This window comes from Miniopterus schreibersii (assembly GCF_964146895.1).
Source record: "Miniopterus schreibersii genome assembly, chromosome: 4".
Lineage (NCBI taxonomy): Eukaryota > Metazoa > Chordata > Mammalia > Chiroptera > Miniopteridae > Miniopterus > Miniopterus schreibersii.
Genome location: NC_138105.1, coordinates 42241398 through 42268201, shown reverse-complemented (window position 1 = coordinate 42268201; position 26804 = coordinate 42241398). Strand labels below are relative to the sequence as shown.

Below are 26804 nucleotides of genomic sequence, written 5' to 3'. Positions count from 1 at the left end.
AGGAATTAAAATGGTAAAGTCTACCATTTATCCTCTCACCACATGGCTGTTGTTTATTGTTTTTTGAAAAAAAAATCAAGTTTCTGTATTTAATGACTTGGAAGATACATTACATTTTATCAAAATCGAAGAATTTATGAAGACTAAAGAGCCTTTGGGATCCCCAAAAGATCAAAAAGGGGATGTGTATAATTTTGCTGTTTAATACACATATAAGCATTAATATTTATTATTGAGTTTAATATTTTGTATTTATACTTCCATCAACATATAATATATTATAGTGTGTTGTTTAGAGATTACTCAATAGCTCAGGATTTACTCATAGAAGAAGAAAATATTTTTTAGTATTGTTTTCTCTTTTATTTGAATTTTCCCCAGGTTGTTTGGTAAAGAGCAAACAAATTTGCTCCTAATGAGGACATCTACCTTATATAAAAACCTGTCTGATATGTAGGGAGGTAATTCACAGAACTGACATGCTGAATGGTTACCATCATCTGTTAATGAATGCACAGACTATCAATGGCAAAATAACGGAGGTAACCTTGACAGTGAATACCAGTGCCCTGTGCAGATATGGCCCTCGATACTTAATTTTTGCTTAATTATTAGAATGCATATAAAGCATATCAGGTTGGTTGGCTTAAATAATAGTATTAGATCCCTAACACTTAAAATTCATAGAAATGTTAGATAAATGCACTTGTGACTAGAGGATTCCTTTGTTTATTAAAATAGCCATTAAAAAAACTAAAATGTTTCTAGAAACTCTTTTTTTTTTTTAGAAATACTTGATCAGTCAAAAATGTTTTCCTAGCCAAATTGGGAGCCTTATGCTCTTTTAAATAGCACTATTTGAAATATCCCTGAAAGTATTTTTTCCCCAAAGCGTCAAATTATACCTCTTCTTTGCCACCTTTATAAGGGGAAATTTTATCAAGGAATGGAGCTACTGTGTTTAATTCACTGAAGTGAATTATAATTTCAAACATCTATTTATGACGTTTTAAAGAGGATCTTGTGTGACATACAAGTAATACCTCTTTAGAGGAATATAGCTCTTGGCTTTTCCTTATTTGATAGGTTTTGAGGCTTGCAAAGAAAATCACACAACTGAGCAGCATTAAAATAAAACATACATTTCATACATGCAAACAGTAAAAAGCATACAATGGGGCAGATTTTTTTAAGTCTTCAATAATAATTTGAAATTAAAAAAATAATTTTGTCACATCTCTTGTGATTCTCTCCTCCTTCAGCCAGTTGTAGCGATCCAAGTACTTTCCACAGGAGGGGATCAGGGTACACAGAGATATCCTTTGTGGGAACCTTAGAATATGCTTGGACTCAAATTTTAAAAACCACGTTTTAAGAATACATTGGTGTAGGGTTACCCCCACCTTTGCCCCTTGAGGAAATAGTGATGGCTGCCCTTCAGGTCGTCCCCACACCTCTAGTCCTCCGTATGGGTGATGAAAGAGTCTTGAAACCACTGGTGATGGAGCAGTTAGCTTTATCAACCTGGGCTTTTGTATTTGAAATTTGGGTTTCAGTCCCATTCCTGTCTGCTGCAGTGATAGGGCCTTTAGACAACAAGACTTTCAGAAGTAAAAAGGCACTAAGTCCCCTGGAAACGATGCAGAAACCTAGATTCAAATTGTAAATACGGAAATGCATTGAGTACATTAAACAGACATAGAAAAATGGATTTCTGTCTTTTGTAGTAAGGTAATTGGGCACCATTGCCTGGCAGGAGCTGGTGCTATTGAGCCGGCTGTAGCTGCCACAGGTTGATAGGCAGGTGATCAGGCAGCTTCCACCGGGGTCTGCACAGGAGGCCTACCTAATATGCTGTCTGCCCTAAGGGCCTATGGGAACACAGTTGGATTATTATGTTAATGCATGAGCCTGCTGCCCTCTTCCTATCCCAGCTGGGTTCCCTGTTGTTAGGAACTGCTTTGCACTGACAGTGGAGTAATATGCTTCATGATTGAAAGGGCAAAGGGGCTTGGGAGGGAAAAAAAAAGAATAGGCCTGTGCGGATATGTAAATGAGGGAAGGAAATCTGTAGGAAAATTTCACTGCAAGTAAAGAGAGAAAATTTGTTAGAAAGTTCTTTTTCTCTTAGTACTGTGTAAAAGCACTCATTTCTTAATTACTTCCTGGACCTGCTTTCCTTCCTAACACTGGTGTACAATACATGGCAATGGTTTCCAAAACAGGCACTTAGGTTGGTTCGTTTTCAACTAAGATGCTCTAGCACATTGGTACCCAGGGAGGATGCTGACCTCGGTGCATTTTTTTGCACTGCATTACTCCTTAATACTTGTCCCTCGGTTATCCCACTATATTTTATAGAAAAGTTACTTTTTTAAGATGCTGAAAGATTTATATTTTGTCTTGACATCACTTTTATTTCTCTTTATTTTTGATGGAGCTTAAACCGAATAAACCTAAATTTTGGGAGTGGGTGGGGGTGGAGGTGGGGATATGGTTAGATGGAGAATGGTATTTTGGCGGGGGTTCTGATTTTGGTATGAGTGGTAGTTTAAATTTCAGTAGCATTTTGTTTTCAATTGAGGTTTTTAATGTTGATACCATAGCATAGTGAAAAGAGTGTGAGCTTTGGTATCTACAGACATTTACAAATCCTTGCTCTACTAATTACTAGCTATCTAATTTTATATAAATGACTTTCCTGCTTATCCACCTAATCTGTAAAATGGGTGTATTATTAATTTTAAGTGAGAGGATAATGAATATAAATCTCTTAGTCTGAAGTAGAGTATTTACTCATAACTGCTTGCCATAATAATGAGAATTGCCTTAATAAATAATAGTTATAATTTTCAGTTATTAGATATTACTTAATATGTATGGTTGTATACATTTTTAATGGACTTCAATGGGTCTAAGATATTTATCCCCTCTCCCAGGTTATCTTTCTACCTTTTTCTCACCAAGCCTCACCAAATGGGAGTGATATTACTCTCAGTCAGAATTTGAGACAAAAATATTCAGATAGACATTATTTAACTTAAAGGTTAATGCTAGGATATATTCTTTAACAATAGACCATACCTCAAATGCTAAAAGAAAATTGAATAGGAAAGAAAGTCTGGTTGGGTCAGTGTTTTAGACAACTTCTGGAGAGACTTTTAGTATATGCCTAAATGTGGGAAGTTTCTAAATATTCCTGTATGTGTAACTTTTTCTAACATACATTTTTTTAAAAACTACTATATGATTGGGAACTATTTTAAATAGATCTCATGTTTCTTACTTAGCACTGCACCTGCTGCATGAGAGGACGTGTATGATGGTGGTGTGTGCACAGTGCCTGGAGCACTGGGGTTGGGAAGTGGCGGTGATTGTTACTAGTGTCCATGCACGTCCCAACCAACAGACCAGCCTGCGTGAGGACTGCCTTGCAGATTAAAAGGAGGAACTTCAGGGAGATTCTAAAGGTCAGCAAATGCTTCAAGTCTGGCCCTAGTATAGGCTCCATAAGCTGGTAGGATGATTACCATATACCTGGTGAAAAAGAATCCACATGATTCTTTCTAATTCTTCCTAATAATTTTAACACTCCAGCAGAAACTGTAAAGTTTAAGGTAGACACATCTTACATTAGAAAAGAGACTTCATTCTGAAAAGGTAGTTGTGAATTTGACTTTATACATACAGAATGAAGGGAGAAGGAACCAGTTCTGTCTAAGCAGTCCTTCTTTGTGGTTATAGCAAAGTTCTTTTATATGTCTTTGCCCAATTATGTAGTTGTGTGTTTGTGTGGTGTATGGATATGTGTATATATATATGAATATGCATGTGGGTACTTGGAAGTACATATGTATGTGTGCCTATAGCTATATGTAATGTGTGCATCTACATCTCAGGAACTGATGTATACCTAGGGTTATTTCAAGAGGAGCTCTAGTAATGTACATTCTTTAAAAATGGCGTTTTAAAGAATGCGTGAAGTTTTAATAACAGTTGTTAGGACTTTGAAGAAAAGACTTTAGAGGAAGCAATAAGACCATGAGATAGGTAGAGAAATAGTCAAAGGATTGGTCACAACTTTTTTTTTACGTTCTTGTTCTCCCACCGATAACAATCTAAACTGTATACGCTCCCTGTTATCAGAACATTGTTATACACCTGCCCCAAACAGCCATTGTACATAGAGAGAAGCCCATCACAGAGTAAATAATAAACTCAGTTTTAAAGGAAGTCTGCTTTGAAGAAAATCTATGTAGTCCCTTTGGCTTAAACAAACGTTTGTCCATTGCCTGGTTTTCTTTAACGTAACTTTGGATTTGACACGTCCTATATTCCTTTGTAGGTTGAAATGTTCTTGAGGACAAGGGTCACATCTTATATTTAAAAAAAAAAAAAATCCCCATTTCTTATACACAGTAGGAATTCATCAATTGCTTGTTGATTGAATAGTTGGGTTGATTTTGGTGATAATACTCAGATTAAGTTCACAGATCCTAGTGTTCCTTGTTTTCTCTTACTTTTCCTTAGTACTGCTCTCATCATTCATGTGCCCTTTGGCAGCTTCGTGAAGTTGCTAACTTAGATTTCCAACCTCTGTGACACCAATGGTAGCTTCTCCTGGCCACCTTTCTGCCTCCACCGATCATTTGCACTTCTTTGCACCCTCCCACATTGTTATTTTGTCAGAGGCACAAGAAAAGCTAGAGATGGAGAAATGATCACTGGGTTGAGATACACTTCATAAGAAAGATGCAAAAATTTTGCCAGAGCAGTCAGTTTCTGCCTTCCTAGAAGCCTTTAGATTGTCCACTGACTCCACTGTCCCTCTGGTTGTGTTCCCCATTCAACCTTTGCTTTTTAGGAGACTTTAGGGGTACCCCTAATGATAATTTTATTCCAAACCCCAAACCTAATTACAGTTTTTAGGACCTGCTCCTCCATAAAGGTTCGTTCCACCTCCCCACCCTTCCCCTCCCCCTGGACTTCTTTTTTGTTTTTCCCCAAAAGATGGTAAAAAAATTTTGTTGTTGAATATTTTTCTAGGTCTCACAAGGTATTCTACATAACAGGTTATGATTCTAAAATCACAGTGAGTTATATTGTAAAAAATAAACTTTGCATTTTTGGAAAGGCTTACCTCACCCTATTGGCTAGCCTCTCTTCTTCTTTCTACCTTAAAATGTTTAGTTGTCTCTATTTTTCCAAATTTACCAGAAATTTTATTTCTAGTTCCAGTTTCCTAATTTGGCAAGTCTTTGATTAATGGTTCTCACCACTTAGTAATATGATAGTATTCATGAGGATATAGTTAGTAATGACCAATTATTTATTAAGCACTTACTATGCAAATGCTTTACATGAACTGTCTCTCTTAATTCTCACAAAATGCTTACAACTACATACTAATATTATACTCACTTTTGATATGAGGAAACAGAGGCTTGAAATGGTTAAATTAAACTTTTTGGAGGTCCTTTAGCTGTAGAGCTGGATTCAAGTCTAGGTAAATTAAGTCTAGCACCCTCTAGTGCATGCCTGCATATGGCTGTTTTAGGTGGTAAATTACGTACTGACACAGCCCTCTTCTCCCACCAGTCTGCCTCCAATCTTTGGGTTGTGTCCATATCATTTTTGTGCTGGAGGTTGTAATGCGTTAGGCATAATTATGTCACATAGAGCTAGGAGGGTGGATCATAATAGATAAATGAGAAAAAAAACCATGCTAACAAGTTTGTGTGTTTTTTTTGTTTGTTTTTTTTTAAATATATCTTTATTGATTTCAGAGAGAGGAAAGGAGAGAGAGAGGGAGAGATAGAAACATCAATGATGAGAGAGTCATTGATCGGCTGCAGCCTGCAACCCGGGCTTGTGCCCTGACTAGGAATGGAACCCCAATAAGCCTGGATTCTAGGTCGCGATGCTCAACCGCTGAGCCACGCCCGGCTGGGCACAAGTTTGTTTTTTTTTAACCCTATTTTTTAGGGTTGACTGGCTAAGTAGCTTAGCAACTTGGTATAATCTCATACTGATGATCTCAAAGGAAAAAGTAAGAACTAGTCTAACTACTAGTGAAACTTGGCAGCCAAAGTTGTATGAATAATGAATGGTTAACAGGAAACTGACAGTTGAAGGGAATAAAAGGCAGCGCTTGAATTTGTATTAGTTTCCTTAAAGATAAACCTAACCTCAGAGCTAACAACCTTTTAAGTGCACAAAAAGACCCTGAAGATAAAAAAGTTTTCAAAAGGAAACTGGGAATACATTAATAAATCACATCTTTACTTCACGATAAAGCCTGACCTAACTGCTGGACACTGACGGAAACACTGACGGAAATTCAGCAAGTGCTTGGATTTTGCAGAAAGAGCCCTGAGAGGCCAAGGATGAACTTTCTTGGGGCGTTCTATCCAAGCATCCAAGCATATCAACAGTCTTCTGGGGCCTCAGCAATCCAACAGCCTGTCTGAGAAGGTTGTAGTGAGAATGGACAATTGAAAGCAGGTCTCTGGCCTGGACTTCCCTCCTAAGGTCTCACATTTATGATATTGTCCTTTTGCCAGAAGAGGCTGGGTCTAAGAGTCCCAATTTCACCACTGATTCATTTCACTTATTTGTCTCAAGCACTGAACTTCTCTGAGCCTTATTTTGCACATGTATTAAATAGAATAATACATACCTCATTGGGTAATTTTGAGAATTAAGTGAAATAGCACTTATTGTCTGTCATACAGAAGATGCATAGTAAATATCAGCTTTTTTCTTCTGCTTATGAAATGCTATTTTGAAGGAAAAGTAAAGTAAAAGATGCTAAGTCATTTCATTATATATTCCTGAGTCAGGAGAACAGGTTTTGTGTCTTGCTCTTGCAGAATTTTTTGCATCATCTTTCATTTAAGACCCTGTGAGCTCCTGATCTAGGGTGAAAAAAAATGAAATTCAGTTTGATTAATGAAAGCTCTTGGAAGGCAGTTTTAAACTGTGGTGAAGCTAGGTTAAATGGGAGCCAAGTGGGGCCATTTCCATAGGTTTTGGAGGTGAAGCAATTTGTTTTTGTACTTGTATCAGTGCTTTTACTCTTTTTAATCTCATTTTTAGTCCCTCAGGTTCCATAATAAAGTCTTCAGTATTATACATTTTTATTAAACATCTTTTTTGGACTCTAATTTGCATTTCAGATAATATAACAAAATGTATGTGTTTCAAATATTCACTGCATAACTGTGATTAGAACATGTAATCCCTCAAAAGATGTTAATTATAATTTAAATTCACCCTGAATTTAATTAAGTGAGTTGGGGATTAGAAAGTAGATGTAAGGAGTAGTTAAGGGAATACATTTGTAAAAAGCAACCATATTTTTTCTAAAAAAAAGTAAACCTCTTTTAACTTTAGATTTAGAAAGATAAGGAAAATACAGAAGACAAGGGGAGGAAGCAGGTTAAAGGACATGTTGAAAAATCTTAAAACTATGTTCACAATTTGAATCTTGAATTTAAGCTAATTGTGGTTAAAAAAGGAGGGCTGGTTGGAGTGACTTTCTCATTTATATTCTTAGGGAGTCTTTCAGTACATGTTAGCCCACCTGGTGTCTAATGAAGACTTCAGTTCAACTGAGATCTTTAGGAACTGCAGAGGATGACTGGGGAGGGAGTGGCAACTGCCGCCTTCCACCCAACTGTTACCTGACGCTTCAATCTTCCGTACAGTATTTTGGCGAAGGGGGTGTTTTATGAATAATTAAATGTAATAAGCCCTTTGAACATAGACGATTCTCATTTAAGTGGTATTTTTCTATGATAACATTTTATTCTTAAATTTTCTTAGGAACAAGTATTAAATCAATTCATTGTAAGATGATCTAACCACAGTTTTAAAGGCAAAGGTATTATTTTTATTTTTAAGTGATTTCTTTATTTTCAGATGTGTCCAGAAGAAGAAAATATTTCATAAACTTATTTTGACTGAGTCATACCATAAATGTGATGCACAAATCACTTCTAGAAAGAGAGAGAGGGAGAGGGAGTGAGCGCGAGTATGTGTTATGTTAGTTACACACTGGCTACCTATATACAGGGCTCCGTAAACAGACAGTTTAAAAAAAGAAAGAAATTTCAAAGCCTTTTGAAATACTCTATAGGTAGAAATATTTCATGTGAAATCCAGGTGGGAAGCTGTGTCTTTGCTTCATAAGAAATTGAGCTTCCTTTTAAAAAGAGTCGTGAATCTGACTTTACATGTGAAACAGAGCCTTCAGCTTTGTCGGTGCTATTGTGAGTAGTAGTTAAGGGAATACATTTTTTTTAAATGAGTAAATAATAAACTCTGTTTTAAAGGAAGTAAAAACTATGTTTTTATCTAAGATATTCTCTGTGGCTCTAAGTATTTAAAACCTCATCTATTTTGCTTGCAACCTAAAATCATTCCACATAATTGTCTTTATTTGTTTGTGATTTAATGTCCCCAAAATGACTACTTTGATAATGACTGTCATGGGTTCTTTTTCTAATAACATTATTGTCATTCTTAATGAAATGACTTTTTTGGGGGAGGGAGGGTTAGGTTCACATTATCACATAAACATAATTTTTGACCAAGGGGAAGGATTACTGTCTATCTCCTAGTCACGGGCAATATTCCAGAATGACTATAAAATTTTATGTTTTTGTGCTGTTTAAAATTTTTTAATAACTTAGGTTTCTTATTGCAAAAGCTGTATGTACTTTTAGTGAATAATCTAGAAAATATAGAAACAAAGAAACAAAACAAATACTGTAATCCCACTGGAAAGGCAGAGTTGGAGAAATGATGACTGTGTTGAGATACACTTGAGATATTTTATGTGTATCTTCAAGGTCTTTTTCTCTAAACATATGTTTGTTGCTTTTTTCTTAAGCAGTTTATAAGTTTTAATACAAACCAGTCTATATTCATTCTATAAATGTATGTTTAATAAAATGAAGTCATATATTGCATACTGTTTTATATTCCTATTTGTCCACTTAACAATATATTATTAACATGTCTCCATAGTGTTCTACAACATTCTTTTAAAATGCTTACTATTCTCATGTATGGATGTGCAGTAATTTATTTCAGCCCTGGATGAGTTGGCTATTAAAAAATAATGCCATAAACATAGGAGCACATATCTACTTTCTGATTGGTGTTTTGGAATTCTTGTAGCAGTGCAATTTACAATAGCCAAGACTTGGTAACAGCCGAAGTGCCCATCAGTAGATGAGCAGATAAAAAAGCTGTGGGACATTCACATAATAGAATACTATGGGACTGTAAACAAGGATCTCTTACCCTTTGTGACAGCATGGATGGACCTGGAGATTATTATGCTAAGTGAAATAAGCCAGTCAGAGAAAGACAAGTATCACATGATCTCACTTATATGTGGAATCTAGTGAACAAAATAAACTGACGAACAAAATAGGGCCAGAAGCTTGGGTGCATGGAACATAATAACAGATCTCTAGGGTAGGGGAGAAGGGATGGAAAGAGATTAACCAAAGAATTTACATGCATATATGCATAGCCCATGGACACAGACAATAGTGAGGTGAAGGCCTGGGGTGGGGTGGGGACTGGATGGAGCAGGGGGAGGGGGAAAATGGGGGTCATGTGTAATACTGTCAACAAAAATAAACTTAAAAAAATAATGCTATGATGAAAATCCTTTTAGCTAAATCTTTTTTCAGATCTGTATTATTTTCTTAAATAGGTTTTTGAAAGTGGAATTAGTGGGTGAAGGGGTATGCATGGACATTTTTAAGGTTTTGCTGCTTACTGCGACACTTCCAGCAAAGTCATAAAGGGTGTATGAGGACCTTTTCCAAGAACTCTCATCAATCATACACATTATTATTACTTTTAAAAACCTTTGCTTATTTGGTAGTTTCCTTCCTGTTTTTTCAGTTTAGGTTGGCCCCTGTTATAAAGATGAGGAATCTACATAATATTTTATAGAAATGGGCATTTAATAAACATTTTAATTTCATCTCCCCATCCCCAATTTCTATTGCTCATATGAGAGTAAAATCTAGAGGGAAACATTTACAAAGTTGCTGTACTGCTTTATTTTACTTCAACCCAAAGAAATACACATTGTAGTTGCTGAGCGTGTTGTTTAACTACATCTCTAACCATGTTATAAATGGTGCCTGGAGAAGGATCTGGGAACAAGACTTTTAAGCTTTTTTTTTTTTTTAATCACATCTGAAGATCTTAGAGAATCTGAACTTATATAAGAGTGTTTGGGCTACTGTTATTACAGTGAAACCTTCTGAGAGTATCTTCTCAGGTAATTTTTTAGAGAAAGTCACTTACAGATATAAAACGTTTGACCAGAAGAAAGTCTCAGGTTGTCAGAGTTACTTACACACTGTTGTTCAGCTGGGCCCCTTTATTAAATCATCTCTTGGCAGTCCATTAGTTGTGGTGTTATAGCTATTGCATGGACCTCTAAGCTAATATACCTTCAATCACTAACAGAAGGATAACCTTAATAAAAATTTGAAGTCGATTTAGTGCTTCACTGCTTGCTGACTAGTGTTTCACATTTTAGTGTGTCTATACAATTTCCATTTCGTGTGTTTTTGATCTCCAGTATATCTTATTTATGTAGTATATCAGAGTCCAGTAAAGATTAATGGGCTAGAGAAGGAAGAGTGTTTGAGAGCTCTTCCTTGTAATACAGACTCTGCTGCTGCCAGAAACTGTGTGATCGTGAGCAAGTCACTTCCCACACTGAGCTTCTGTCCAGTCGTTATTTGTAAAATAACGGGAACTGGGGAGACGTTCTCTAATATTTCTTCCTGTATTACTCTGTTATTTGTAGAAAATTTAAATTATATTCTGCTGAGTGTAACACATTGAAACTATTTTTTAAACCTCAGCTCTGCTTTTATAAGAAATAAAAAGAATTGCTCTATTTCGCCCCCTATAAAAATTTGAGTAACTAGAATAAGAAAGGATAAAAGCCACATAATGGTAAATAATACAGGAGAAAGCTCGCTTAAAGTCAATCAATTTCAAAAAGAGAATTAGTATGTAGTAGTAATTACTGAAAAATATTATTAATTTTTATTTTAATAAGTGAAACTAAATTGTGAAAATAAGCTTATTTTATAACTTAGTCAATAAAATTCCAGTTATGTTATAGCTATCCACTAATTCTTGGTGTGAATGAAGAAAGAATCAATTGTTGTTTTGGAGGGAGGTATCATTGTAGTTTTCCCAAGAATATTGTATGATGATATGATGTCACAATTCTCCTACCTATTTATTTTTGCAAAACAATCATAAAGATACAAATTTGCAAAAAGAATTTGGGCATCATCAATTTTTACCCATACTCTCGTTTAAAAATATATTCTGATTAATTTCCTTTCAAGCACCTACCTTGTCAGTTTTTTTTTCTTACTTGTCATTGTCTTTGTTCTGATTTCATTGACTCAGTGAAATCCTGCATCTTCTGTAGGACGTAAATTATATTTAGCAACTTATTTGCATTTTATTTGTGATGTATTATCTGGTATCTAACTGTATAGTCTGTGAGAGAAAACCAACCAAAGCTGAAGTACAGAGATAGATATTATTGTGAAATAGTTTGGATGTGAATGTGGGAAGGGAAAATGTTTTCTTGGAATCATTTTAGAAATAATCAGTTCATTAGTGAATCTTTTGCTATGACATCTCTTGTTTCCATGTACAACCTAAGTTCTTCAGGGACTTGGAGAATGAATAGTTGTACATTTGACCCTTGAACAATGTGGGTGTTAGGGGCACTGACCTCCCCCTCTACACTCCACCATGCAGTTGAAAACCCATGTATAACTATTGGCTCCCCAAAAACTTAACTACTGATATACTACTGCTGACTGCAAGTCTTACTTTATCACAAACAGTCAATTAACACATATTTTGTATGTTATATGTATTATATACTGTGTTCTTACAGTAAAGCATCACAAGGAAGAGAAAATACATTAACAGTATTTATTGAAAAATAATCCACTGTAAGTTGACCTGCATAGTTCAAACCCACATTGTTCAAGGGTTGACTGTATAATGAAGGCTTGCTGGGTCTTACTTAATGCGGTACTTTATATCTTTGTAGAATACCCAGGGATTTTATATTTGCCATCTCTTTTAATCATAACAAAAATGTTATGAAGTGGATTTTGTTATTCCCTGAAAAAATGAAGAAACTGAGATTTTAAGAGTTTTCACAGCTGAGTATGTGACCAAGTTGCTTTGAAACCAGGTCTCCTGACTTTATTATCAGTGCTTTTCTAGTATTTCACAGGTGCCTCTGTGATGATTTTAAATTAAAATCGTTATTTGACATGAAATCTTATCATCGTTAAGTAAGTGTAAAAGGAGTTTATCTTTTTTGAATGTCACGTAAGGCCATAGAGTCTCAAGTATCCACATTATGTTACTGTTGAAATAATTACTTGAAAAGAGCTCTGAATCTTAAGCTTTCATAGGTAATAAGTAGTAATAGCAACTGTAGTTTTGATTAATTTATGTTTTTATCAAGTAAAGACTTACCAATATTTATTTATTGACATTTTCTGTGTGAACATCAAAACAAGTAAATATGAAAAATCTAAACCATAATGTCACATAGTTATATTTTTCTACTTTTTGTTTACTTTTAAAATTTTATACATTTAAAAAGTCAGGTTTATGGGTGTATAATTTACAGACAGTAAAATTCACCCTTTAAAGTATATAGTTCGATTAGTTTTGAAAAATATATAAAGTGTATGAACACCACCACAATCAAAATATAGAACATTGCTGTAATTTCAAAAATTCTTTTGTGCCTCTTTTCTCCCCCCTACCTGCCATTCCTGACAGCCAGTGATCTGAACCTGTCTGTGTATGTTTCCTTTCCCAGGATATTTTATCAATGGAATCAAACAGTACGTAGCCTTTTGTGTCTGGCTGCATCTGCTTAGCATAATGCTGTTGAGATTTATCCATATTGTTGCATGTGTCAGTAGTTCACTCCTTTTTATTTCTGACTAGTATTCCATAGTATGGATGTATTATAATGTGTTTTTTTCCATTCAGCAGTTGATGAACATTTGAGTAGTTTCCAGTTTGGGCTGGTACAAATAAAGCTGCTGTGAACATTTGACTATAAGTCTTTTGGGGAACATATTAATATATGTCTCTTGGGTAAATTCTCAGTGTTGGAGTGCCTGGGCCATGTAGTAAGTCCATGTGTAACTTTAAAAGGAAACTGCTCAACTATTTTTCCACAGTGACTGTGTCATTTTGGATCCATTCCATAACATATGGAAGTTCTATTTGGCCCACATCCTCACCAGCACTGAGCTAACAGTTCCTTTTAAAGTTTTAGCCCTTCTACTAGGTGTAGAGTTGTATGTCATTATGATTTTAATGCATTTCTCTAATAACTAATAATGTTGATTTGCCATCCATCTCTCTTATTTAGTGAAGTGTCTGTTTAAATCTTTAGTGTCTTTTTAAAATTTTTTATTGAATTTATTAGGGTGACATTGATTAATACAATTATATAGGTTTCATGATCTGTATATTGCATGTGTGTTCACCATCCAAAGTCTAGTCTCCTTTTGTCACCATGTAGAATTTTGATTGATCTTCAAATCTTAAACCAACTTTGCATTCCTGACATAAACCCACTTGGCCATGATTTACTTTCTTTGTATATTATTGGGTTCTATTAGCTCAACATTTGGAAAGAGTTTTGTGTCTGTCTATGTACATGAGGATTATTGTTCTGCAGCTTTATTATGATATTTTGTTTGGGTTTTGATTTCAGGCTAATGCTGTTTTCATAAAATGATTTGGTAAATTTTCCCTTTTCTTGTATTTTATGACTGAGTTTCTACAGAATTAAAATTACTTCTTCTTTAAATGTTTGGTAGAACATTCACTAGTGAAGCCATCTGTCTGGTCCTGGCAATTTCTTTGTGGGAAAATGTTCAACCACTTTCATGACTTTAGTATATAATGAGCTATTTAGGCTATTTCTTCTTGAAAGGGCTTTGCTAGTGTCTGAAAGAATTTATTTTATCTAAATTGCCAGATTTGAGGGCATAATTTTATTCACAATATTCTCATTCTTTAAACATCTGAAGGATCTCAGGATGTTGCATCTTTCATTCCTGATATTGGTCATTTCTACTCCTGCCTTTCTCCCAGAACCGAGATGTGCAGACTATGGCTTGCAGGCTACATCTAGCTTGCTGCATGTATTTATGTAGTAAGTGACTTAAGAATGGTGTATACATTTTTCTAATGGTTAGAAAAAAAATCAAAAGAATAAAATTTCATGATGTGCAAAAATTAAATGAAAATCAAATTTTAGTATCCATAGATAAAGTTTTATTAGAGCACAACCACACGCATTAGTTTATACAGTATCTATGGCTGCTTTTGTGCTACAACAGCAGAGTTAAGAATTTGTGACCATATGGACTAAAGACTAGAAGGGCTAAAAAGCCTAAAATATTTACTATGTTGCTGTAATATAATAAAAAATATGTGTAGTTTCTGTCCCAGTTTTTTGGTACAGAGCTTCAAAAACCCTTGGAGTTTCCTGACTGATAAGCCTGTCTTTGTTGATGGTCTTGATCACTTCAGTATGGCAGCTAGTCACTAGAAAGACCAGGCATGTGGTCAGAGGGTTGGAACTTGCAGTCCCTCAGCCTCTAGGGAGACAGGGCTGGATGTTGAGTTCAGCCACATGGTCAGTGATTTAATCAATTGTACCTACATAATGAAACCTCAATAAAAACTCTGGACCCTGAATCTCAATGACACTTCCCAGTTAGTGAACATTGATGTGCTGGGAGAGTGACTTCACAGGGACAGGGCATGGATGCTCCCAAACCCCACTTTGTGTGTATCCCTGTAATACAACTCTAGAGGTAAGGATAGCATTTTCAGTGAGTTTAGTGAACTGTTCTGTTGAATTATTGAACCAGAGGGGGTCATGGGAACCCCCAAATTCATAACCAGTTGGTGAAGTGTTGGTGGCCTAGGGACTCCTGAAGTGCACCTGTTGTCTGAAGTGAGAGCAGTTTTGTGGAGGACTGAGCCTTGAACTTCTGGGATGTGTGCCAACTCCAGGTGCTTAGTGTCAGAATTGTATTGCAATGTATTCAGTTGGCGTCAGACCAGTTGTGTTGAAATGGAACAGCGACCTTTTACAGAAAAAGTTTACCACTCCCTGTTCTAAAGGTGTATCAGTTTTATTGATTCCTCCCCCCGCAAAGAACCAGCTTTTGATTCATTGATCTCTGTTGTCTTTCTGGTTTGATTTCATTGGTTTCTGTCCATATTTTTATTTAATTTCCTTCCTGTGCACCTATATTGTGGAATTATGCAATCTCTTCCAATCTTAGTGTTCATGTTTGCAACTTAAAATTGGCCATGGTGGGAGTATTTACAGCACAAAACCCAGCAAATATTACAAATTGGTGTTCTCTTCTCACGCTGAGAGCCAGTTGTTAAACATTTATCAGCATACTACTTGTAACAGCAATAACACGGCTTTTTTAATATTCTGAGGGGACTGAACATAAAAAGATGATTTCAATGAAAAGTTAATTCAGAAAAGGAAAAGACTTGCTAGTGAAAAATGAAATGTAAAATATAAACTTTAAGTCTAGAATTCTAAAAGAGATTGTATAGTCTCTGATCCTGAAATCATGAAGAATAGTGTAGGTTGGTTCTCTTTCTTGGTCATTTCAGTGTAGTCCTTTTTGAGGAAAAGTGCCTTGATTAGATGATCTGCAGTTCATTGCAGTTCTGTGGTAAGATTCTGCAGAATCTGTGCTAAGTTATTTCCCAGAAGATGGTAGGAAAGCTATTTTATTGCTAATGAAAAGCTGATGAAAGAGTTATTGCTGAGGGATTGATCCATTGCCCTCTTAAGAAGCTCTGAGATTCCTAGTCCTAATGGATGGAAAAGAGCAGAAACAACAGAGTTAGGTAGCTGGAATCTAAAATTTGCAAGAAACATGAGATGGTTTGACATAGGTTGTCACTTAGGTTTTGTGGATGCTCTTTTAAACAAGGTGTTAGGGGAATTCGTGACCAGTTTCTCTGTTGGTGTGCTGAGAGCTTAGTTCATGTGTTGGCATTTAAATAGAGCTTCCATTAATTGATCAGAGAAGTGCTTGTTGTATATCACTAGGAGGTACTGAAAAAGGCCATTTTAAAGGAAATTTTAGTAGTTAATTTCTGTGTTGCCATAACAGTTTGATCCCATTGATCTTGTATAGCCATTATGATGTCTGTCTCCTAGCCCTATACTGTGAGCACTAGTCTATGGTATTTATTTTTGTATTCTCAGTGCTTAGCTTAATAAATTGTTTAATAAATTTGTGTTGAATGAACGAATAATTAAAGGACTATTTATTTTATTCCTTTTTGACAGGAGGTAGGAAACCCAAAAAACTGAAAACAATGAAACTTCAGGAATAATTGAGAAATTAGCATTTTAAAAAAGATCTAATGTCAAGTAGTATGTAATATTTTAAGTAAGTTTCATTTAGCTACATCATAGATATTTAAGTGCTTAATAAACCACAAATAAATAATATGTATATTCACTTTAATAATTGATATTCTGAATTTCATCCACACTCACAGTGTGTTCCTCTGAATATTCGGTATTAATATAACAAGTAAGACTATTTAGGTAGATTCTTCAACTTCATTCAGTTTTTAGTCAGACATTGATTGAGCACCTAATATGTGCACAGCATTGTTCAAGGTTTCCCTAAAGATTAAAGAGAGAACCCCTAAAATGTTAGGTGTACTTAACATATAACATTGTATGCTTTGCCCCCTAATAAACATACAATGAGTACAAAAACCTTGAAAATAAGGGAAAAGCACACAGGAAAAATTCTCTGTACTCTCATACCCCAGCATAACCATGGTTAGTGTTTTGTATATGCCCTTTGTGTATTGTATATCTACAAATGTCTGTTAAGACTAAAATGTGAAATAGGCAGTGTGGGTATAATAGGGAGGGTGCGGGGAATGTCTAGAGATGAGTTCTTTCTGGCTTTGCCACTAGCCAATATGACCTTGGGAAAAATCCTTCATCTCTCTAGAGTTCTGTTTCTTCATTTATAAAGGGCTTGTCACAGTATCTAAGGGCTCTTCCCACTTGAAAATTCTGATTTCATTGAAATTGAATACCTTTGAAGACTGAGATTTCATGGGAATGAAATTGAAAGTGCTTAAGTCTGTATTCATCTCGATTATGAGGCAGATTTAAAAATCTTGAACCACTATAAATATTTCTTGCTAATAGGTTTTCCTATTATGAACCAGTTGTATTTAAAGTAACAAATTTCTCCTGGAACAAGAGCCACAATCTGAATTGATGAAGTTATTTGAGTTGATAAATATCTTTTTAGGAAAATGTGAAAATAATTCTTGTGAGCCTTTAAGTATGCTACCAGAATAAGAAATATATGATCACCACTATTTTAAGTACATGGTGTTTTATTTTTTTTAAAAAGCACACCAAGGAGAAAGTCAAAGCAGCCGTTGTTACTTGATTCTTTCTGCACCTCAGGAAAATTGGTTTGGGCTTCCCTCCTCTGCTCCATGCATATTGCAAACATGTAGCTTGGTATGCAAGAAGTATTGAATGTCATGCACAAAGCTTTAAAAGTGTTAAAGGCTATCTGGTTTGTCTTAGAAGGGTCAGTTTTCACACTAAACAATTTTTGTTGAGTAGTTAAGATGTCCTATTACGTTTACCATTTCATAGTAGGATTTTTTTGTATGCATTTTAACAGTTATTTAAGAGTCCCCATATGCTTAGAAAGGAATCTGAATATATGTGCCTTTAAAAAAAAGCCTCAGCACAATGTAGGCTATTCCATCAATACCATCAAATGACTGGGAGCTGTAGTTGGAACAATATGTAAAAATACAGCTTGTGAAAGATTTCCTTTATTAACTGTCATCATCGGCAGAATATATGTTCAAATAAACGTTGTGTAATAACTAAATTTGAGATTAATAGGCCCCTTAAGAAACAGCGAAGTCATTCAGAATAGTCAGTGAAAAATAGGCTGTAAGACTGTTACATGCACATATTGTCCTGCTTACATGCTCTCTCTGGTGTCATTCCCATTTATCACTGTCGGCAGGCTCTGTTCTCATTAAAACGCTCTTGCACAAAAGCAACTTAATTTTCTTAAGAGGAGAAGACACCTGATTCAATTTAGCACCCAGAAACAGTAACTCGAATATATTTTTTCCTTGCCTGAATTGAGATGAATAGTTATAAAAAAGCATAGCCATCCCCCCTTCACTTCAAGATTAAGGATATTAAATAATTTTTTCCATTGGTATCAAGAAATGGACCTTTAGAAATAGGCAAGAAATGTAGCTTACTCTCAGAAAAGCAGCTGGATTTCATTTACTCTTAACTTGCAAATATATGAACTTCTGTTCATTTCTGTAATGCTTTTAAAACAAGGAGTTAAAGGGGTCATTAAAATGGTGAATTTTAATGGTACATGTTCTAAAATTAATCTTTCTTTAAATTGGAGAATGCCTTGTAGCAGTGCTATAGTCCTCGTTTAGATTTATTTGTTGAGAAGAAATATTCAACACTAATGTCAAAACAATAGTTTAATTTTTGGCCATTGCTGCTTAAAAAATACAGTAACAAAATAATGGAATCAAATGTAGAGTGCCCCTTTAATGTTGAGCATGGTATATAAATTTGCATTTTAATTGATGCCCCATATATTTACTTCTGTATTATGGTTCAGTGGTACTTAAATGTAATAGAGAAATATTTAACTCAAATTTTACTTGTTAAGAGATTTATAAGGTGAAAATAGTGGTAATTAAATAGTCAATATTAAAATGTCCCAACTACTAAGATGCTTATCAGAAATCCATTATAATTAGCTTTTAAAATAAACAGAATAGACTTTTTCCTAATTTCTTTAAAAGAAATGTTGCCCCTCTGTGGCACTTTGCAAAATACCTGACAAGTAAAAATAAAATATTTTGTGTTTCCATATTTAATGGAAACTCAAGGATTAGAATTCAATCTTTGATGTCTTTATGGTCTCTCTTTGTTTTTCTCAAGCCGAACCTATGCTTAGAAAGGAAATAAATATTAAGGCCAGTTCTTGTGAATCAGAGGCTGAAGTGATATAAATTCCCATAGTTGAATCTTCCCAGGGTAAGACAATGCAGCTGGCCTCCAACAGTCTTCACCAACAGTCAGTTTTATTTTACTTACATTTTGTGTTATGCCATATGCAATGGGGCAAGAAGGAGTGCTAAATAAAGCTCAGTGTGCCTTCCTAGAGGAAGCACTTATGATTTCTCTAACCTGCCTGATTAGTCCTTTATTATTTTCTCCCTTGTTTAGGAACATGATTGTATCAGTTAGGCTTCAAAGAATAGAAAATGAGACTGAAAGTAGCATCAACAAGCAGTGACTTATTTTTCTCATTTACTAAGATGCCTGTGGGTAGGGGTGCTGGCATTTGTTCTGTGGCTCTATTAGAGGCTGTCTCTGCATTTCTTTTGGTCTTTCGCTTCTGGTCACAAGATAGGTTTCACTGCTCTAGGCAGGAAGAAGGGAAGAAAGGCAGGGCCAGAAACTAACCTCCCTACCCCCACCCCAGCCCTCCCCATCTCCATCAAGCGGATACCAGTTTATATCTCATTGGCCAGAACTTCATTGCATGACAACCCTAGCTTTTCCTTTTGCATGTGCCCTTTTTGTGTCTGTCTTTTAAAATTTTGTTTCCTTTTCTGAAGGCATAAAGATAGTCTGTCATAATTTCTTCTAAAAGTTTTAAAGTTTTGCCTTCCAAATCTAGGTCTTTAGTTTATCTTGTATTTTCTTCTTTGGTATAGTGTGAAAGACTCAGTTTCTTCTCCTTTCCTACCTGCTTTGGAGTGCTGTTGTTATATACAGCTTCCTCTCACTGACTGTGATGTTTTATTGTAAACTCCTGCCAGTGGGGTTTGTTTTATCTGGGAATCCACTTTGGTCTGGATTATCAAAGTGACCTCAGAGATGTTTTGCATCTGCCTCTTTCTGGGCTTCAGGAGTTCCACTGGTCTTTGATCCGTTTTGTCTTAACTATTCTTTGAATTAATCGTGAATTTGGGGTTCTTGAATCACTTGGGTAGTGTAACTTGAGCCCATGCCCACCCTTGGTGCAGACCTTGTGTTACTTTTTTGACTTTGTGAGTGGAGCTGTTAGTTGCTTTTCTGTCAAGGAGCAGTCAGTCCTTCCCGAGTTCTGCTCCACCTGCTGCAGGTCTCATTTCCAAGTCTCACCCTTTGCAGGACAAAGCCTGTGCTGCTTATTGCTCTGTGGGCACTAGTCAGGATTCCCGGGAGGGTGCAGCATTCACTCACGTGCTTTACCTCTCTGGTTTTGACTAACTTCTCTATGTTTAGTACCTTGATTTTGTTTTGTCTTGTTTTAGCTCAATTATGCATTTAAAATGTCATGTTGCTATTATAATCTCTTTATTGAGTGGTGTGAATTTGAGGATCATATACTACATGAAAGGACATCTCACGTACCCCTGTTCCCCACGCCTCCCCTCTCCTTTGACAGCATCTTGGGCAGATCTCATGGTTTTCTAGTCACTTAGTTACAAACATAGTCATATTTAGTAATGAGGATTAGTTTTTGGTATTAAATAATCAGGGCCAGCCTAGTTTAAAACTCCAAATTTTCTTGTTTCCTATCCTAAGCCTAACCCATTTTTTTTTAAACACAGAAAATTGTACTTTTTAAAAAAATAAATAAATATATGCACATATGACAAAAATATAAAACAGGGTAAGCAGGACCAGAGGGAAGAGGGCATGGTCTGTCCTACCATCCTTTTACCTTCCTACCCTCCCTACTCCTGGTCTCTTTAGAGTCAGGGCAAGAGTAGGACAGGTGCATTAGAGACAGTGGGACAGTCTTTTCTAATTGGTGTTGTTGTCATCTGCTCTCGGTGCCCTCTGTCATAGCAGGCGTCCACATGCTATCTCTTTTTGCTGGACAGGTTGGGGGAGGGAGTTCCTTAAAGTACACCTCCACCCTTTGCCTAAAGCATGTCCCTTCAGCCTCTTAGTGCTCGAGTCTCTTCTCCCTGAAAGGCTGCTATTTGGGGTCTCTCAAGATGAATCAAGTTAGCTGGCGGTCCTCTGAGGCATCTACTTGGCCCATGTGGAATTGACAGAACCTGACCCCATTGCAGAATTGAAGTACACTTGGCTCAGTTGCTTACCCTCTCCTTGCCCCACCATTGGGTTCTGGTCTAGGCAGCCTCCCACCTGAAGCCAGTACCTGTCTCTGGTTCACTTACACATACCCCCCACTCCAATCCTAGGGCACACACCATGATGTTCCCGGAACTCTCAGTTTCCTCTCCTCCTATGGCAGCCTAGCAAGTACTTTTGCCCTCAGTAAACATCCAGCAGGGACAGCAATGCCATTCTTGCTTTCTGGCAACGTCTCCTGTCCCCACTGTTAGTACTTCTGAATATATTGTCCCCATTCCCAGCTTGGGAGGTGTGGTGGGCAGGTCAGCTTTTTCCCTTCAGCAAGGAGGAAAGAGTCAAAGCACCCTCTAGTCCGGGCCATTTCCCTTTATCGCCCTCCTCTAGCATTCCTAGTTTGTTATCATTTAGCCTGCATGCGAAATGGTCCTGGCCTAGTTTTCATGTCTCTTTATAAGTACCGCATGGATATATGTCTTACCTTAGAATAGATACTTGCCACGCATTCTCAGCTTGGAGCATTGTCAGAAATTCGGAAACAACCATAAGCATCCCATTTTAACAGTTTGGTACACACTTCTTTGTACATTGACTGGGAAGCAGAACATACAACTGTGGAAACTAGAAGTTTCATAAATTAACTCACAATAGGTTACTCTCACTCACTATAGATGATGGATTTTGTTTTTCATTTTATTCAGCGCACTGATGAGAGAAGGAAAAAAGGGTGTTAGACCAGCATTCTGCATTTTGGATGGAGTGTTATGAGAAGACGTGGGCAGGACCCAGCCATGTTCACATATTTGAAATGCAGTCATTTAGAAAGGGGATTTCATATTTATGGAGCCCCAGAGCTTGCACATGGGCAGTAAGGAAGGTGAGGGTCTGGGGCTTACTGGAAGGTAGAATGCCACATGTTTAAAAGCATCCAGCAATGGGAAAGCTTGCTTTTATGAGCCAGAGGACTCTCTGTCCCTATTGTTTTTAGGTTTCTTTTTTAAATTTACCTTTTTATTTCAAATATTTTCAAATAGGTTATGAAGAAATTAATTCATCATTGAACTTGCTCAATTTTTCAACATAATTTAATAAAGACAAGCTGTATAATATATAATGAAACCATATATTGGGTAAAATCGGGCTGGTACTAAAAGCAATATATTATCTAAAAATGTGTAATATAAAAGAAGCCAATCTACACAGTATTAAAAAAATCACCTCAATATGAACTTTTTTTTTTTTTTCAGTTAGCGTTGATCTAATTATCCATCAGATGTGATTATACCAAGGTAAACCCTTTGCAGGTAGATTTCATGAGTTCATTAAGAAAACATTACCGTGGAGGGCATTCAGATAGCGCAAGAAGTATTCATTCATTTATTCACTCATTTTCATTCAGTAATGTTTATTGAGGTTCTACTACAAGCCAGGTGCTCTTCTAGGCACTGAGTGTATAATCTTCTCCAAATTACACAGAATTCTTGCTGTAATGGAACATTCTCATAGAATGGAGCATTCTTTGTGGGTAATGGATAATTAAATTGTTTCTAGCGAAAGGGATCAATGAAATGCTGTATTTAAAAATCAGTGAACTGTCTCAGGTGTGGCTTCTAGTAGCAGAGGAGCGGAATTTCATCCTAAGAGTCCACTCGTATAACCTGAAGGGTTCTACCTTCACAACAAATTGTCTTTGGTGGCTCGTCTTTAGTGTCACTTCATAAGGTTTGTATTCTCTATAGCCATGTTTGTTTTAATACAAAAATAATAGTGGATTTGTGGTTTATTTTCAAAATCAAATATTTATGTACTAGAGACACTCCTGGAAGAGCACTCAGTTTATCCTGTGGCCTTTCACCCCCAGCACAGTGAGGTGCCAGGGGCTGTGCAACCCCAGCTTGTCAGGCAGCCAGCCAGCAAGAGATACCTCTAATGTGCAAAGTAGGATTGTAACCTCAAATGAGGTATTTATTACATTTTAACAAAAAAGAATTCAAAATGCATACAATAAATGGCTGAACATTTCCCTGGCCAGATAACCCTTGTAAAATATAGAAAAGTAACATGTTAAAAACAAAAGTCAAACAGTACAGGCAGAGAACAAAATGAAAAATACAAAGGACCCTCACCCAATCCTATTCAACAAATGTAACCACAGTTAGGAGTTTTTGTGATCTTATGCATACCTGTGTATATGTATATGTGTCTGTAAATATTTACACAATGGGAATGTGATGTTGTGATTTATAATAAGAAATATATATTTGTCCTTCATCTCAGTTACTGGCACTGAGCTCCTAAAACCCTTGGAATGCCCTAAGGGAAGAAAGCCAGCTAAGGTATCTGTTGTTACCCTAATTAGGTGATTTGGGGACAGCCCCTAGCTAACCTAAGGAAAGGACTGTTTGCAAGGGGAACTAACCAGTGATTAGAGGTTTGAAACTTTTCCTTTGACTCCCAGACCTCTGGGGAGGAGAGAGGGCTGGAGATTGAGTTCAGTCACCAATGGCCAATGATTTCATCAACCAAGTCTGAAGCCTCCAGAAAACCCCAGAAGGAAGGGTTCCAAGAGCTTCCTGGTTGGTGAACACATGGAGTAGCTGAGAGCTCTGTGCCCTTTCCCATGCCTTGCCCTGTGATCTATTCCTGAGTTATATCTCTTTATAATAAAGAAGTATTCTAGCCCGGCTGGGCGTGGCTCAGTGGTTGAGCGTCGACCTAGGATCCAGGCAACCGGGGTTCGATTCCCGGTCAGGGCACATGCCCAGGTTGTGGGCTGCAGCCAATCAATGACTCTCTCATCATTGATGTTTCTATCTCTCTCTCTCCCTCTCCTTTCCTCTCTCTGAAATCAATAAAGATATTTTTTTTTTAAAAAAAAGAAATATTCTAGTAAGGAAACTGGTTTGAGTCTCTCTCACAAATTAATCAAAGTCAAGGATGGGGTTGTGGGAACTTTTGATATAGAGCCAGTGGGCCAGAAGCATAGGTGACAACTTGGAATCTGATTGACATCCAAAGTGGGGGGCAGCCTTGTGGGACTGAGCCCTTAACCTGTGGGATCTGACACTAGTTTCAGGTAGATAGTGGCCAAATTGGATTTAATTGTAGTATACCCAGCTGGTGTCTGAGAATTGCATGGTGGTGTGGGAAAAAACATATTGAAGGAATTATACACACTGTTTTGAAACTTGTTTTTTTCTTTAAATATCAGCATGCTTTCATATCAGTATAGGCACATCACCCTCTTTTTAATGGCTGCAGAGTATTCCTTGGTAATTCTAGATTTTATTTAACTCTATTACTTTATAGCAGTGGTAAATTTTAAAACATTATGATAAGCATATTTATGTAACTATATCATAATAGGGAGGTCACAGGAGGTAAAACAAGATATCAAAGAGATGCTTATATTGGGTGGGAGACTGACGTGTAAATCTGTCATTGCTGTTGCTTGTTTGTAGCTTGGTTAGGTCCAGCCTTCTGTGTCTTCCAGGCCTTGGATTCTGCCAGACACATGGAGTAACTTAGTAGGAGAGGTAGGCTGAACATTTCTGCAATCCATAGCAAACGCACAGGAGCTATGGATGAGCTTCAACACATTTCTTCCTTAGAAGACTTCAGTCTTAGTGGGGCAGGGAGGCATGTAGGTAGGTCATTTCAATAGTGTGGCAGAGTTGTACTCGGGATGTTGTGGCAGCAGGTGTGGGACACTGAGTCCACCTACAGGTTTAGATGTGTGTGTGTGTCAGAGGAGGCGATTGAAATCTTCTTGGAAGGACAATGCCCAAGTTGAGTTTTGAAGATCAGTGGTAGAGGAAGGAAGGAGGGCACTCCCGGCTGGGGAAGAGAGGGGTAAGAAGCAGCATGACGAGCTTGGGGAATCACAAGTGTTTGGTGTTGTCAGAACATAAAATTTGAAGCAGGAAATGAAATATCTCTTCAGACGGAGAGCTCTTTATGTATATCTTGCTAAGGAGCTGGGAATTCCTCACTAAGTCAAAAGATATCCATGTCCCTTGTATATCAATTAAATCCTCTCTGAATATTTATCATCATGCTTCATATGCTACAAATGCAGGATCGAGCCAACTATTAGCTTTTCACCAGTGACTGCCCGAACTCACTGCATGGGAGCGCCGAGTGACAGTGTGGGTGAGTGAGTTCAGATCCACCACCTCAGAAAAGCAACTAGGAATAAGTGGGCCTGCAGCATCTTTGGGTACCTAAGCTATCTCGTCACTGTCACCTTATAAAATGCAGGAACATGGCCAGTTGTATGAAATGTATTTCTTGTGTTTGGGTTTAAAAAGAGAACTGGATGAAATGTGAGTATGGTGGTTTGAGTAGTAATGGATATTTATTTTACTTGACTTCAGAGCCTTTTTACTTCTAACCATCCATGGTTTTTGTTTGCTTGTTTTTAATGCTGGGCAAAATCATCAGTTATCTAGTATAAGGTTAGTGAAAGGCACTGGAAAGCAGCAGATTTGAAGAGAGGAGCTCAAAAGGGAAGACCTCATTCCTTTACTAAAAATAGAGATCAATACATTTTAAGTCTAAAATAGTTTGTAGAAAGGAAGGCAGTGTCCCTGTTGATCTCACCACAGCTCATTTATTTATACTGTTTTACTTATCCCCCTCTCCCACATAAAACTTTTTTCCTGAATCATCCATAACAGAATTCTAGGAAGGTACGTTTATGTTGCTCTGGTTTACAGTTGCCACCTGCAATGCTTTGTTTAGCTGAATATTTGTTTTTTCCACTGCTCCCTGCACAACATGGAACACCATATGCCGTTACCCCTGTCAGGAAGCAGAGGTTTCCCAGGTCTGCGCCTTTGCCTGTGTTTATGCCACAGAGGAGGTGTGGTCCAGTGCCATCTTTTATTGATGGGGCCAGCAAAGGAGAAATCTAATGAAATTATCAAAGCTTTGAATTAATTATGAACTTGAACAGGAGAGCTAAGCTCTCTGGAGCCAAGGATCTCATTGCCCATGCACTCGCATTGCTTCCTCCCCGGAGCAGAAGGCTCTTAGCTACAGCTCTCAGCTCGTGGCTTTGGACTTTGTTCAAACTTGCTAAACTGATATCGTCTTTTTGCTATGATGTGGCTGCTAATGTCCATGATGATTAATATAATTCTGCTCTGGATCTACAGGAGATGTCAATAGGTTTCTCTGCCCCTCCTTTTGCCTTTTATTATTATTTTTCTTTCTCCTTTCTTTCATCAAATTGGATGTTATACAAGTTCCTATCCTTTTTGAATATTGTGAGAAGCTTTTAAAATTCAGGTGTAGCTTCATGGGATACAGTGATTGCTTTAAAGTTAAGCCTGTGTTACATCTACTATGTATTCCCTGGATACTTAGGTAAGCAAAGCCAAATATTTCTTCTTTGAATTTCGAATACCCAATAGAGGTTTTTCCTGTTTGTCTCTACCTTAGAATTCATGGAATCGCAAGACTTTCATGGTCTTAAAACGTTGTTCATAATTTT

General features: G+C 36.8%; 1 protein-coding gene across 4 annotated transcripts in view; it reads left to right on the top strand.

Annotated features, from left to right (window-relative positions):
* The window catches only part of SLC10A7 (solute carrier family 10 member 7), a 190906-nt gene that overhangs the window by 37805 nt on the left and 126297 nt on the right, over positions 1-26804 (top strand). Inside the window, exon 5 of one of the 4 annotated variants that reach the window (XM_081136714.1) lies at positions 22555-22597. The exons of the other annotated variants lie outside the window; for them this stretch is intronic. Coding sequence (XP_080992840.1) covers positions 22555-22569 — 15 coding nt within the window. The 3' untranslated portion in view covers positions 22570-22597. Of the gene's footprint in view, positions 1-22554; positions 22598-26804 lie in introns of those variants that run through there. 4 annotated transcript variants of the gene reach the window in all.